Genomic DNA, 15,904 nt, shown 5'->3' with positions numbered 1-15,904 from the left:
GCAACAGGCAGGTCAGAGTGAGGTAGACAAGAGAATGAAGAAATGTAAAAGATAAGCAACAGAATACAAATAAAAACAATTAAACAGAAAATGCTTAGTATAAAAATAATAGGCCTGATTTTCTTCATCTAAATCCAGGAATTATTATCAGGGAAAACTGAGAAAATGTCTAATACTGCTGACTAGCTATAAATAAACTAACACAGATGAAAACACTAACCTTCAGAGGTAATGAAGGAGCTCAGCTCAGCTTACTGACTGGAAGCATGATATAACAGTCGGGCTCCGTCCAAAACAAAAACACCTCCCAGCACTTATAAACCTCATCAATTAACATGTTGTAAAAAATGTAAAAATGATAGAGTCTTGGTTTATTGTGTTTTTATGAGCTGGATCTATGTACTGGACTGTTCCTTGGCAGGTCGCAGGGACTTTTGGATTTAGTTTCCCCAATATCCAGTCCTTACGCTAGGCTAAGATAAAATAAGCAAAACTAAGCTGATATTAGTGCAGATGTATGAGAGTGATACCAGTGTTTTCATCCCTCTCTTGGCAGCAAGACAAAAAATAATTACTCCAAATGTAATACTCACAGCTAGTATTTTTATAATTTCAGTTTACTTGTAATTATCATCAGGATCCATGATTTATTCACTAGGAAATTGATATATGTTGTATATTTGATAATCATGTAACAATTTCTGCTGTAATCCTCCTCTAATAGTGCTGACAATCCTGAACACTGATTCAGTAAACTCATATATATCAATAAAACCTTCTTTTTGAAATATCAATGCTATCCATAACCCGGCTGACATTATATATATATATTAAAATAAGTTAAAATACACACCATCACCATCACTGTAACATGATGCAAACACTGTCTTGTCCCGGACAATAGGTGGACGCACAGTTCCAGTGGGTTCACAATGGCAGTATTACAAGGTCAGCTCGGAGGTTTCGCCTGGCTCAGCAAAGACCTGCAGGGCTGTGGGCCACGCTGCTCAGCTGACGGGGCTCTTTGCTTGTTCAGGGCGCTCTTTCTCGAAGGGGCCCCAGTGACCGAGCCATTCACCAGCACGGGCCATAAATGACAGAGTTGAACGGCACATTAAGCACAGCATTCTCAAAAAATCAGCACAGAGACTCTGGAGAGCAGCCAAAATGCCGGGAACAAAAGGTAAGTAATGTTTAGAGACAAATTTTATTCTACATTTGTGTTCTTTAATTTATCTGTATAATAAATAAATGATCAGATCAATTAATGTATCTGGATAATCGCTTCCAAATGTTTGACATGTGTCTGAATATTTATTCTATTCCCAGGTAACAAGTCGGACAAGAAGTCAACCACCAAGGTAGGAAAATCCTTTCTAATGTAAAATCAGATTTTTCTTTTCTCAATCTATAAATGTTTTCGCTTCATCTATATTTGCTTTGACATCACAGCAACCTCAGAGTCCTAAAGAGCAGCCGAAGAAAGTTGATCAGAAAGGAGATGATAACAAAAAGCAAGGAGGTAAACATTTATGTGAACTGACTGGACTTTTTAACAGCATTTCATTTTCCTATTTGACTCTGTGATTTACGATGCACACGGTGTGGAGGTGCGGTGCAGTGATTTTTTATGTCCCCAGTGAAGGTATCTGTCTGTGTTTCGTCCCCTCGCAGGACAGCCGAAGGGAGAGAAGCAATAACTTCCAGGCGTTTGTGAAGATGGCTTTGGAGACACTGCTGGGGTCCTGCCGTCGTAAACATGGGGGTCCTCGGGGCAGACAGGGTTGAGTGCGCCCCCCCCCGCCACAGGCCTGCAGACCGGCCTCTTGTGTGCGGCCTCCCGATACAGCATCTGTTCACCTCTCACAGACGGCAGAAAGTGAACCCAATCTCCATCCATCACCATCTGTTGTTCAACCTCTGTCCCTCCCCCCCTCACTGTCCACTCTGGCTTACTGGATGTTCAGAAACAGACTCCAGGTTTAACCGGGTGATTGCAATTCTTCCCCAACTCACCCTAACACCACAATTGACTGTCTAACAGTCCACACATTGTTCTTGTAAATAATGATCATTCGAATAAACAACTATTTCTTACAGCAGTCTTGGTGTATCTGACCTGTGTGCATTGTCATTTCACACATGCGAACACAAAGACGGCAAAAACCAGGTTTCATGTAAAATTTTATAAAAATATCACAGGTGTATCAGTGCCTTCACATTTACAGGGAGAATAAATCTGAAAGTAAATGTTATAATAGCATTTAAAAGACTTTGAGGGGAATCCGGTCTGCAGAGACTGAACATCCAGGCTCTGATCTAAAACACTACATCTCAGTCAAGGAGCAAATCCTTTGATGTTCTGAATTAAAGAAAGACAAGAGACAGAATCACAATCTGATACAGACGCTAAGGTTCCTTCATCAGTTACAGAAACGCACCAGCAAAAGCAGCAGTGTCATAAAAATCTGCACTCTGAGGATAAATATTCAATATCATGTATAATTCAATCTTGTGTTATGAAGCTGGAAGGGAGGTTTAAACAATGTTTGCTCTACGGTGACACATGTGCAGTACCCTGATTCTAAACCTTTGATTTTCAATACTGAAGAGTGAAAGAGTTTGGTTCACAACGACTAATAAGACTAAGTTTAACTCTAAGGAAAAATAACACAAAACAATATACAAACACTATTAGGAAACCGCACCACAAAGATGAATTCATAGATTTACTGATGACTTCTCTTTATCTAAAATTCACAAAAAGGGGGAAGTCATTATTATTATTATTGGTGATAAAAAAAAAATTGCTGCCTCATAACAACAACCTGTGCTTTTTTAAACATTTTTATTCATAAGTAAAATCTTTCTCGTACACATGCTCAAGAGACAAGCTCTGCTAAAGGATAAACGTGGTGATAATCTCTATTTCTCTAATGGCAAACAAATCCCAAGAAAAAAAAAAGGACAAATCCAACAATGAGTTGACTCTGTGGACTGTGTTGTTTCTGCAGCCACAGTTTGATATGAATTATTAATCTGCCATTGTTGTGTAAAACATCAATGAGCCACCGTCACACTGGGTGACAGATTCTTTCATTTCAAAGCACAAATCGTTCATTCTCAAATTCTGCAGCCCTCCAGAGTCACCAGAGCAACAAACATATCGATCTTTAGCTGAAAATGGTTCCATAGAAATCTCTTTTAATCCTGTTGGGTTATGTTTTGCTAGAAAAGTACAGTGGCCAGCTGTTAAGGAAACGATTTACCCTTTTAGAAAAACACAAAGTGGAGTGAACAGGCTTGGGGCTCTGGGCCACACGCAGACAATCTGGAGGAGTCAGACCACATTGAGGGATGTGCTGTTTCATTGTGGGTTTTATTTTTTTTAAATGGGATTTGTCGATGACTATAAGAACACAGTCAAATTCACCTTTCAAACCTAAAACTAATGATTGTAAAACCCTCGAGGTGAAGGGAAACCACACCTGGAGGGACATCAGCCGCGGCCCGTGGTGAAAAGATAACGGGCTCTATCGTGCGTCCGCAGAAAGGAGCAGCAGATCTCCTCCATGCTGATAGGTATTGATCGTGACTCACAGTGAGACATTGGTAACTGCTGTCACAACACGACGGCTCGATAACTGCAGCTCAGATAAAACAAAACAACAAAAAAGGAGGGACGATGTGGGGACAAGGAGGAGAGGAGAGGAGCGGGGTTCACGTTTCCTGGATATCAAAACTAGTCCCCCGGCAGGTTTAACTCAGAGATTAACCAGCCAACGTCGCTGCAGGTTTGAATCCGTTCTCTCCAGTGTGATGCAGGATAAAGTCACAGTGCAGAAGTGGAGAACCAGCCTGACTCTGTCTCTCATTATTGCTTTCCCCACCCGTTCACTGCTCTCCTGTTATTAGAGAGCCAGGCGGTACAGCACCCAGCATCCGAACGTGACCCAGTGGCTCGTCCAGCTCAGCTCAGACCACTTCTGAATGGTATGATGGGTGATATCGTCCTGCAGGGGGCGGTACATACAACGTAAGATGAATAGGACCCTGAACATTCTTCTTTATACCTTCCATTAAAAACATCTTTACAGAAAAACAGGATTCATAATTCATCTGTTGTTACTTTATGAGCGGATTTAGAACTAAAGCAGAGCCACTCATCATTATATAACATCGCAGTACACGTCCCTACTTTGAACTATAAATACCACAGCTATAAGCTCACATTTCTATATAGCATTTCATATGTCCACGCCACATAGGGTGCTGTACATGTTATGAGTACAGGCTGTATAAATATAGTCACCTAAACATGTGGTGACCTTCAACTTCAGTGTGACACAACTGTCTCCCCTCAATAGAAAACTGCACATACACACATACATACATTTGCAGTTTCCTTTGCATCGTTCAAACTGCACACAAAGCTTTTCTCTTTTTTTATAAATGCAATTACTTACTTTTTTCATTTTGCTGTATTTATTATACTCAGACTTTCTTTATCTGTTTCTTATCTCTGAAGACTGTTACAGTCCCCCCCCCCCCTTGCTGCAACCTGTGAATTTCCACTCAGGGGATCGATACAGTCTTATCTCATCTTACCTCATCCTCCTCCATGTAGTCCACGCTGGAGTTGAACACAGAGCCCAGGTACGTCAGGTGGAGTACTGCCAAGGCGCTGAATGCTATGTTGATCATATAGACCCACAGCTCCTGCAGAGGGAGAGATTGTTTTTTATGCCTGTGTGGGGTTTTCTCTCATAAAGGACCTGACAATCTTTAGTCTCAATCTGCTTCTTGCACGGTCTTGAAGAAACACGTTACCCGAGCGTTAAACCATTGACCGTTAAACAAAAAGTATTAAATAATATCTTAATATAAATAATGTCCAAACTTTAACTTTAATTCTTGCACGTGTTTTAGTTAACATTTACTTTAGAGATGAGAAATACTTGAAACACTATTTTTAGGGAACATGTTGTACAGTCCATGCAGGCTGCTTCTGCTTCACATAAATCATTATTTCCGCTCCCTGCTGCTCTTGATGTGTGTAACCAATATAACATAAGAGACATTTGTTGGGCATCGTGTCAGTAAATTCCTAAAATCTATCTTCTGACAGCACAAGACAGACCACAGGGACTGCAGTGTTTTAAGGTCTTCAAATTTTCTTTTGGCATTAAACCTTCTTATTATATTTTTGTCCAAATCCAAGGGAAAAACTTATACGAGAGTGGTTTATTTCTCATATTTGTGTTCGAGAAGAAGGGTAAAAATAGAGAGCACAGTTTCCAAATGCTAACTAGGCCAGAGGATCTACGAGGGAGGCCCCCTTCGAGCACCTCCTGCTCTGAACACAAGTGCCAGCGCTGACGGCACCGTGGCCATTTGCAGGAATGAGAGCAAACCAGGTAAAACACTGCAGTCCTGTGGCGGGAGCTGAGATTTCAATTCATGCTGCATGAGGCAACATGGGATTCACAAAAATTTAAAAAACAGAAAAACAAATCCTGAAATTAGTTATAAATTGGACAGAATTATAAAACTGATAAACAGTGAATTAGAATAATAATATGAGATTAGCTTAGCATGAGGACTGGATAAAGGGGAAAGCTTGGCTCTTGGTGAGAGTAACAACCCACAGTTTCTGTATGGATTACACAATCGAGATATAACATGTTCATTAATGAGTTTTGTGCTGGAAGGTGTTTTTGTTTTGTTATTTTCGGACGGAGCCAGACTGTTTCCTCCTGCTCACAGTCTCTCTGCCAAGCTACGCTGATAGTCTCATTCATTACCTCCACCACGGTTAGTCAGCAGTATTAGACCAGACTTGGTGGAGGGATGTGGTGCAGGTCGGGAAAGAACCCTTTAAATTCTGTGTGGATCCAGATCAGATCAAGGAATTGCTTTCACTTTCTTTCATGAAAGAAATCGGAGGGAACTGATATCTATGAGGTTGTGATTTGGTGCAGCTTGATCTGTAAGGGGCTGCTGGGCCTTGGCAGAAGTACGCACTTCATAGCCTTTATTGTCATATCTACAGTCCCTGTACAAGGAAATTCAGGGTACAAATTTATCAAAGTAAGAAAAGTATAAATATGTACAATAAAGCATCATTGCAATGTAGTGCAATAGACACTAATGCAGATTTATTGAGTCTCGGCAAAGACCATAAATCTGCATTAGTCGTGTCAACCTCTCGGCAAACAAATAAGTGCGTTTACAAGAATGCAGAACTAATCCTTTAACAATGAAGCTCATCTGAGGAGCCCACTGCTGATGATGAATGAGAGGTGATAAACCACTTCCTCTCAACAAAGGAGAAGTAGGAGAAAGGTGTGTTGTACCTTTTTGTTTCGATGGGCGCAGTTTGGCTGGCACTTCTTCGACAGCACGCAGGCGTTAAAAATGGCTGCGAGCCTCTTCCGCAACACTGCAACAGAAAAAAAACGAGACCAAAGCATTTACATGAAGCTTGAGGAAAAGTTCCCCCTTCCAACCGCGAGAGATAAATTACAAGCACTGCGGTGAACAGAAACACTGTGTAATGGTGGGTGCAATTAACCATTACTGCAAAGCTAAGCACCTTCGTAAAATGGAAAGGTTCTAATGTGGAAAAGAGGCAACGTGAGGCCCAGCTCTCACCGTGTTCGATGTACGTGATGAACCCCAGGGACAGCAGCACTGCACCCAGGTGGAAACTCAAACCCTAACCAGACACAGGAGCCAGGATTAAAACAATCCACTCGTTAAAACACAGACACTTTACGTTTCGCAGCACAGGGTTTGATTGCTTCGTAAATGGTTTTCACAGTACTCACATGCAGAAGAGCGCTGGCTGTGTATGTCACCATGATGGCAGAGAAAGTCCCAAATTTGAGAGCACTCGTAAAAACATCTGTGAGATGAGAGCATCAGGCTTATGGTGAGAGCGACTCCATAATGAGGCCATTATGGTTCCAATCGTGATGAGAACAAAAAGCTGAACCAGCTGCTGCATATTTTCAAGCGTTGTAACTTACAGGTGTGCAGGAAGCGAGACATGGGCAGATTCCAGGACGTCACCACCTCCACCATCGACCGGGGGAACTCTATACTCAGGGGCTTGGACACGGTCATGTCCCTGCAAAACAAACGAGAAAGCATGATTACGAATGTGAATAAAGAGAAAGACGTTTTATTGTTCATATTACACATACACATTCTGACCATTTGAGGTTGTCTTTCTCCTCGGTGAAGCCCGCCCCAGCCAGAGTGGCGGTCGTCTCGCTGAAGTACCCGACAAAGTAATTGCTGAAGTGGAAAGACATCGTGTTCTCATACGCCAGCAACCACCTGATAGAACGACATTAACAGAGGAAGAAACAGGCAGATATTAGGTTTCACTTTCAAATAAGTTCCAACTTCAGATATGACTAATTAGAGAAAAACGAAACACATACTTTGCCAGTGTTCCTCTGAGGAGCAGCAGAGTGAAGAGAGAAGATGCAGCAGTTAATGTCAGTGATACAGATATCATTTGATACGATTCTTTTATTGACTTGCCATGTGAGGGACTACGTCTCGAGACAGATGTTCCTGGAGCACATGTGGCTGCACAGAGAGGGGGGGTAATGTGGATACATGCGTGCAGGTAATGGTGAGAGGAAAATGAGCAGGCACAAGTCGGGTATGTTCAGAGTCACAGACAAATAAATTACCTGATCTTCCTCCTCTTTTTACTGTAAAAAAAAAAAGAATAGGATGGGTTTAATCCATGAGGGATAAGTGATCCAAGTTAAATAGTCTTTTGTACTTTTAGTCGAGTAAAGAGGTTTAATCAGTTCCAATACTTGAGTTGTTTTAATACAAGTATCTGAACGTCTACTTGAGTAAAGAATGCGTGTACTTTTGCCCCCTCTGGTAGGTGGTGCCTCAAATCTGGACCCAGACCACCTCCGAATGTGGTCTGAGTGATCGGATCTCAGGGCGCACTTGGTAGCATTCAGACCTGAACTTTGACCACTTGAAATCGGATCAGTCAGGACAGATGTTAACACCGGGTCTGAACAGAGACTCACCTTCGCAGTAGCTTGTTTCCGTAAACAGGTATGAAATAAGGGAAGAGGTACGGTGCCACACAGTTGGAAACAACCAGGCAGACCTGACTCTTCACCCAGCTCGCAGACACTTTGAAAAACCACGAAAAGCTCTGAGGAAGCAAAGGAAGTTAGCAGCTAGTGTCAGGATCTGTCTTTTAAATACCCCCTCCACCTTCATCCATACTGAAGAGATGTTGTCTCACACTTACCAGCTTACGTCCGTCCAGAGCTTCTTTGTAGCTGTTGAAGCTGATCCAGGGACCAAAGATGACCGTGCCCACAAAGTAGATGTAGCCCATGAACTCGATGGGTGAGGGGACACTGGACACAACGCCCCTGTCCAGGTCGAAGGCCAGAGAGATGGCTTTCATGGCCACCACCATCTGTGAACCTGGATGATGGCAAATCAAATCAGCATCAATGCCGAGTAAAGAGGGGAAATTATCGCTTGTATCTGGAACGTGTCAAACGTCGCTGCCTGCAGAAACGATGCCTGGGACCCACCTCTCATCTTGTGCCAGTTGGTGGTGTCCATCATGTGCAGTTCTCTGTTAATCACAATAGAACAGAATCAGTTTTGACACGGCACAAAAAAGAAAAAAGAGAGAGATTGCAACGGCTGCTTTGAAGCGTTCACTTCAAACACATGTTGAGGTGCGTGCTGCTGAGCTGTCGGCTGTCAGAGGAGGCCTCGCTCACCCCAACAGCAGGTAGATGAGCACGGTGATGGAGAGGAAGGTGCCTCTCATGGTGGAGTGGCGGCACAGGAAGAGGAAGAGGTAGCAGAGAAGGCTGAGAAGCACCACCCAGATCATGTGAAGCTCAAAGAACAGGTAGAGAGCGTAGAAGCCTCCGGCCACTGTGCCCAGGTGCTTCAGGAAGGGGGGGAGGCCTGATGAGGCAGGATGAAGGAAAAACAAAGGGCAGCAGAGGTGATTACGCTGACACGGACAATATGAAGGCTGAATCACACCGACAGGGCACTGGACTCTCACCTAACATCCAGAGAAGCCGACACAGCAGGCAGATCACCAGCAGCTGCCACACCTGCTCCAGGCCCTGCTGAGCTGTGGGCAGCAGGCAGCCATGAGCCAGTTCCTGGAAGAACTTCTGTCGGCTGAACGCTCCCATCTCTAGACTTGGGAAGGGAAGGAAAACGTTACAGCAACAAAAACAGCATCTCTGCGACAAGCATTGAAATCGATGGATTTGAAGTGTGTCGAGTTCAGGGATATTCGCTGCAATCCAGTCAAAAAGATGGTTTTATTAAGGAAAAAGTATAATAATAAAGAAAGCTCGAGTTTATTTAACGTGCAGGAATTTACGACAGCCATCAACAAAGTGGGGTCAACAAAAAAGTGGCGACCCACTCACTCTCTCTCCACCATAACAAATCTAATAATATTACGAAAAAATATATTCCCAGTAACTGCATTCATGGCCTCTACATAAAGTAAAACATATGTGTACATGTACTGCAGGTGAGCTTACATATGCAGGTTTGCAGGTGAGGATGGACTCACTTGTCAAACGATGCACACCACTTCAAACTTCAAATCCCAGCATGCAAAGCACCTCACTAGAAATCTGTGAAGATCCATGAAGTAGCTGCCAAGACTTTCAATGACGATTATGTTAAATGAGGATTTTCATGCATGCACATATATGATGATCATATGTTTCGTGTTTTTGTAATGATTCCATCAGATTGCATCCATGGGACTGAAACATGTTTGCAGGACAAAATGAAATCTGACGATGGGAGCAAGCCTCAGAACCACAGCACAACAACAAGGCCTCGTGACCGCTGGACTGGTGAAGTGATCGTTTCTCTGCAGAGCAATGTGAAGAGACTCACTATTCTGCAAAGGCTCTCTCTCTCTCCGCAATGCAGTGGAGCAGAGGGACGAGAGGACTCACATCTGGTCAAACAAGCAAATGCATCAACACCGGAGCATGTGCAGCACTGTGCCTGAGACCAGAGACCGAAGCATCGCAGGGAATTCACTGGAGAAAGCTGCTTGAACAACTGCTCCATCAACCCAGCGGATCCCCCAGCCCCCACACTCAGGAGCAGCTAACCGGACGCCCCCGGGCATGACAGCGACTCTAACCCGGGGAACACTCACCCTATCCGGGCAGCAGCTGGAGCTTCCTCCCCGCCTGGACCCAGCCGCCTTTCCCTCGTGCCTCTGCGCCAAGTTGAGCGTTTGCGCCGCCGCTGCACTTTTACGCGCACTCGGTCCAGATGATGCTTATCCGGATGACTCCCATTGTCACAGCATCAGCACCACTCGCCCGACGTCAGCGACGCCAAGCAGAAAAAAAACGCGTCGACCAATCCGCTGCTTGGCTCCGAGCGCCCCAGCCAATCGTGGACGTCGTTGGATTTCAGTGACAGGGGACAAGGACCAATCGGGGGTGAGCGTCCAGCATTAGCCCGGGACCCTCCAGCCAATGGGAGGAGCGCAGTTGTGCAGATGGACTGAGATGCAGAGAAATGCACAGTGGACATAAATAAATAACAACACACATGAGCTGCTTTTTTCTTTGCATACATTTGTTTATTACAAATTCACATTAGAAATATAAAAAATCATTTGTAAACAGCAGAACAGTTTGTAAGATATACTACATCTTGTACCCATTAGAGACAGTAAATGTAGCTTTTCTTGTATTTACTGTAGGCGTGCAGTTTATTTATGTTCATCAAAATATTTCATAAAACTTTAATTTTGTGTAATGCAAGCAATACGTCTCCTTTTTCAGAGATTTATGAGTTATTATTTGATTTGCCTTTAGTTAACCAGGTGAGATTAATAACCTATTTAACAAGGGAGATCATGGCCAAGAACAGCACCAAGTTATTGTTTCTAGTGCCACCATCTGGTCAAACCTTGAAAAACACACATTTGGCCAGTAAATCTATTTCCCCAAATTTCTTCTAATAACAAAACCCCAGCAAATAACACACGGTTATTTTATTTCTGCATATAAACATTCAGTTAAGACACTTTTCAGTTTATTTCTTCCATCACTTTTCCTTTGTCCAATAGAAAATCAGCCTGATTTGTACACAATGTAGTTAGAATGCACTGAGATACATATACAAATTAAGTTAGTCGTTATTCATCTACTTTAGTGAATTTAGGAGATGAGGTAAAGCAAACAACAGATCATTTGCAATTTCAATGACTTAAAAATTTGGCCTCGATGCTTCAATGGTGGTCATGAGACGAGGGACTAATTTCGTAAATACATGTAATAAAACAAGATATTGATTGACCGACGGAAATCTCAAATTCCAGACAGATAAAAATGAAAACTTAATAAACTAATATGAAGTTGATTAGAACATGTAGAGTATTACCAGCAAGTTTGTAAGTTAACAGCTGCTTTACTGCCTCTAAGGTCAGTCAAGGAAAATGTTTGAGTTCAAATATATGTTTGAATTGTTGTGAAGCGTCAGTGATAAAAATTCAGCCTTGCAGCAGGCAGGGAGCTAGTGTCTTGCTAATTAACTTGTCATGTTAACTCAGTATCTCAACCATCCAACTTTTTCAGATTTGAACTCTCAAATACTGGAATTTATAAACATTTCTATGATAAAAAAAACAATGTGTTAGAAAACTGAGTCCAGTTGCCCCATGTAATGACCATTCTTTCATTCCTGTTTATAACTCAGACTTAACGGTTTATTACAAAGTAAAGAACATAGCCTTGCATCATTAGTGGTTAAGAAGTGACAGAATCTCAACCAACTCGTTGTATAAAAAAATAGCAGCATGAGTTCAGTCACTTACATTAAAATCTATCAGATTCTGAACCAGGTTAAGGCTACAAATGCCAAAGAATAGAAGTATTAAAGGAAAGTGTGCAGTCGTACATTCAGATGTGTATAAAATGAGAACAAAACCATTACAAAATATACAGGTGGCAAACGTAGACCATAACAATAGGTCCTTCCCAATAAGCCCAAGTTAGCTTATGTTTTAGTTATAGTAGGTGCCAAACCCCAGTGGGTTTGAAAGAACAAGCTTATTGGCTTTATGATGCAAAACAGTCTTTAGTAACACAATGCGCAGGACAGATTCATGCTTGTGTTTCAAAGTGAGAAACAGAACTTATCCCCCACTAGGTTTTGTTCAGACCACAATCTCCAGGTCATAAGCAATTCTCCCGTTTGGGACTGGCTCTACGATTTCCTCTACTGGAGAGATCGGCCGCTCACTTGGTTCCTCCTTAATAAACTTCACATCAGCCTTTGATTTGCTTAGGATGTACTCGTAATTTCTTGTAACCTGAAGTAATGCCGACGTGAGGTACTGAGGTGAAAAGATCTTAAGTGAGGATGGGAGTTGTGGAGGTCGCACAGCTTCAGCCGAGGTATCTGGGTTGCTTGAGCACCCGGGCACTGGTGGAGGTGGACACGATGCAGAGGAAGGTGCAGGGTTTTTTTTTGGTCGGACTCTTTTGCCCGGCGCTGGAGGTGTGAACTTGTGGGTCTTGGATAAAGGTTGAGGGTTTGGAGGTGTAGGCACGGTAGTAGTACTATGAGAAGGTGTGGGCACAGTAGTAGTAGTAGTAGTAGTAGTAGGAGCTCTTAGCACAATAGCAGTAATAGGAGATGTAATCAGAGTAGTAGCAGTATGAGAAGGTGTGGGCACAGTAGTAGGGGTAATAGGACGTGTAAGCACAAAAGTAGTAACAGGAGCTTTAGGCACAGTAGTAGTAGTATGAGAAGGTGTAGGCACAGTAATAGTAGTAGGAGGAGGTGTAGGCACAGTATTAGTAGGAGGAGGAGGTGTAGGCACAGTATTAGTAGGAGGAGGAGGTTTAGGCACAATTGTAGCATTTCTCCTCCAAGGTTTTACAGTCTTGGTGCTCTGAGTGCCATATGTCCAGCTTTGGTCAGACTTCTGCTGCACTCCGTTTTCTGGCGTCACATTACTACCCTCCGTTTGCAACTCGCCACTGGAGGACTCCTCTCTAAACTCAGTAGCCGGATGGAATGGGGTGTGATTGTGACGTCGACAGAACAGGACGCCACACTTGCCGCACTTCCTGCCGTCTTTGACATGCAGCAGTTTATGCCGCTTGAGGCAATGATATGAAGTGAAAGATCGGTCGCATATGTTGCACGGAAAGCTGGGCATCTCAGGTTTTACACACTGGTGCTGGGTGAAACCGGTCTGATTTGTGAATTGCATTCCACAAATTCCACAGGAACAGGGCTTTTCTTCTCCATCCAGCGGTTCTTCTTTTACAGGCTGAGCTGCAGTGGTGAGGTTCTGGCTGCACAGATGGAACCGATACCCACCTGCTTGTAAAATTAGAGGTTTTAAGAGCACGACAGGATTCCTCTTGTCTAGGTCTGGGCTGCCTGCTGGTACTGACGGGGATGTCTTGTTTGGGCTGGATGTTGTTTGAGATGTGATTGTGCCGGCTCCTTTTTCAGCCTCAGCCATTTCAGTCAATGTTTCCGCTTCCTATAAAGTACAAACATGAAGATGAGCGATAGGAATGCCGCATAAAAGAGAAACTCACAACACACACAAGAGAAAAAACTCGATGTGGCAGAAAAAATAAGTTCCACAGTCACAACCAAAGCCAACTTTTGTGCCTTCTAACATGATAATAACAGAATCCAACAGAGAGATTTGATGTTTTCTAAGATAAACGTTAATGGCAGAATTACACAGCTGTTACCTTTGCTACTGACGGAGTGGACGGTGCCTCCAGTTCTTGTGAAAGTTCACTTTCAGTTTCCATCAGAACAGGCGACTGCTCGTCCACAGGATCAGCCTCAGGTGGAGTCTTCATTTCTTCTTCTCCTGCATCTTTTTTATGGCGGCGCCTTTTTCTGCGACCGAAGAAGCTTGACATAAAACTGTGGGGGCGGAAAAAACTATTTGAATATGTAGTTTATGTGTCAGATATGTACTTGTAACAGTAAAGAAGGAAAAGCTGGCTCATTTCAACTGTAAAGATATTGTGGACTAAGATTCCCAAAAAAATGGTGGCAGGATGGGACATAACATTTTTGTGAAGATCTGAAAATGGGGCGGATCGAGGACATCACTTTCTTTAACATTGCAAAAAGCCTATTTCTAATTTCTCATGGAAAAAAACAAAACAGGCATATTTAGGGAACTAATATCTATGAGTGTGTGAAATCTGGTAAAGCCTGATTGAGTTTAAGGGAACTGTTGGCGGAGGTATGGGCTCTACTGAATTATATTCTGATATCTGTACATGTTTCTATCGTTTTGTCCACCTAATTCATTTCAGTAAGTTTAGACAACATAACTTAAATCATTCCATGTATAATGATCAGTGAAAGTATGAACCCTCATTAACGTAGGTAGGTAATAGACCAATAATTATCATATGATAGTAAACTATATTGATTGATAAACTTAACAGTATTCTAAAAAAAGGACCACAATGCACATTGACTATTTCTGCATCAGGTAGATTTTGATGCCAGCACTTTTTGTACTTATAGGGGTTTAAATAAATGTATAATGTATGTTTACATGTATTTCTACAACAAGATAATCATGTCCCCCCCACTTATCTTAACTAACCAAACCATCTAATAATGATTTTCACATGTTTTACCGTGTCACATTCTTCTTTGGGCTCCGTTTAATGCATTTGAACACAGAGGGAATAAAGTCGACATTGTCATGGACCAGTGACACCTCCCCTGTAAGACATGAAATCATACAAAACGTTTATTAAGCTTCAGAAAGTAACATTATCTTCCTGTAAAACCAGTTATCTTCCTCTCGGGCTTCTGGCGTTTAATGGCAAACAACTTACAGGGAAGGAAAGGAGTGTGGATCAGAACGGTTGTTGAATCTAACTATTCTTCTTATTCCTGTGCTTCCTAAAAACAGCCCTGAACTTCTCTGTAGTATTTATTTAGTTCCTCTTGAGTGTGACTCTTAGTGTTTGTCTCTGTTACTGGAATCTGGGCCAGTGAAACAAACCATCCTCCACTGTGTCTTGTACCATATTTCTTTATGATTATTTGGCCCACACTTCATTCTACATATCACCTCCTCCTTTCTACCTCTGTTGCTTCCTCCCATTTCACCAACTTTCCTCAGAAAGCTGAAGTAGAACCTGATCCCACTGTTCCATCCATTTCTTTTTAATGTCTGACGTGATTATACTTTTCAACCTCAGCCATATTTAATGAACATAACTATTTATCTTTTCCTTGTTGCTCCTTACGTGCGTCTGTCTGAATCCAAATACACACCTGTCATCACAGTTACTGTTCATTACTGTTTTAAGCCCAATGAGACAAATTGGGATTCTGAATTTGGACAATTCAATTAAAAGTTGATTGATTGATTTGATTTGATTGACAGGGAAACGACAGCACGGTGACTGTAAACGAGGCGGAGCCTGTCTGTGTCGCATCCCGCCCTGTGCTCTGTCTTCAGTGGGTTTTAAACTTGTTGTCACGTGTAGGAAACACATCTTTATTACCTCACCTGATATAAAATGAGCGCCACAAATACGAGCATTCCTGCTCAGCCTCTTGCTGCTGGGGTTCGCTTCGTGAATCGCTCGCAGCCACAGCTTCCTCCTGTTGACCTGAAACGGCGACTTCCCGGACGGTATCCGGGCGAACTTTAATTTGCTTTTGGAGGAATGTCGGTTGACGCAGCCCGACACGCAGCACACCGACATTTTGGGGGTTTTTAAAAAACAAACCCCGGGGTCGTGGAGCTCGGCTGCGGCTAAAGGGAAGCTAGCGACCAGCTTTCACTTCCGCTGCCAAGATGCGCGCGCAT

At 42.8% G+C, this 15,904-nt stretch overlaps 2 protein-coding genes across 4 annotated transcripts; both read right to left on the bottom strand.

The window, feature by feature from the left end:
- Positions 1-2,171: 2,171 nt before the first annotated feature.
- Positions 2,172-10,395, bottom strand: LOC118110452 (protein-serine O-palmitoleoyltransferase porcupine-like). Of its 3 annotated transcripts, none has more exons than XM_035158188.2 (15): positions 10,220-10,395; positions 9,086-9,228; positions 8,790-8,982; positions 8,595-8,638; positions 8,300-8,481; positions 8,070-8,200; positions 7,710-7,730; positions 7,452-7,466; positions 7,219-7,344; positions 7,032-7,132; positions 6,831-6,907; positions 6,655-6,718; positions 6,357-6,442; positions 4,609-4,719; positions 2,172-4,013 (listed from the first exon to the last, which is right to left on the bottom strand). In XM_035158188.2, the coding sequence occupies exons 2-15, from the start codon at positions 9,219-9,221 to the stop codon at positions 3,912-3,914; spliced, it is 1,389 nt and encodes a 462-aa protein (XP_035014079.1). In that variant the 5' UTR covers positions 9,222-9,228; positions 10,220-10,395; the 3' UTR covers positions 2,172-3,911. The 3 variants fall into 3 exon arrangements, with proteins under 3 accessions (XP_035014079.1, XP_035014080.1, XP_035014081.1); XM_035158189.2 differs by having other exon boundaries at positions 9,086-9,223; XM_035158190.2 differs by lacking the exon at positions 10,220-10,395 and adding an exon at positions 9,582-10,184.
- A 699-nt stretch (positions 10,396-11,094) lies between these two features.
- On the bottom strand, positions 11,095-15,904 carry LOC118111626 (zinc finger protein ztf-16-like). Its single transcript, XM_035160372.2, has 4 exons — positions 15,602-15,904; positions 14,715-14,802; positions 13,800-13,980; positions 11,095-13,579 (listed from the first exon to the last, which is right to left on the bottom strand). The coding sequence occupies exons 1-4, from the start codon at positions 15,798-15,800 to the stop codon at positions 12,236-12,238; spliced, it is 1,812 nt and encodes a 603-aa protein (XP_035016263.2). The 5' UTR covers positions 15,801-15,904; the 3' UTR covers positions 11,095-12,235.

This window comes from Hippoglossus stenolepis, chromosome 6 (genome assembly GCF_022539355.2).
Source record: "Hippoglossus stenolepis isolate QCI-W04-F060 chromosome 6, HSTE1.2, whole genome shotgun sequence".
In the NCBI taxonomy this organism is placed as follows: domain Eukaryota; kingdom Metazoa; phylum Chordata; class Actinopteri; order Pleuronectiformes; family Pleuronectidae; genus Hippoglossus; species Hippoglossus stenolepis.
The sequence above is the reverse complement of the archived record's forward strand: the minus strand, read 5'-3'. Positions and strand labels throughout refer to the sequence as shown.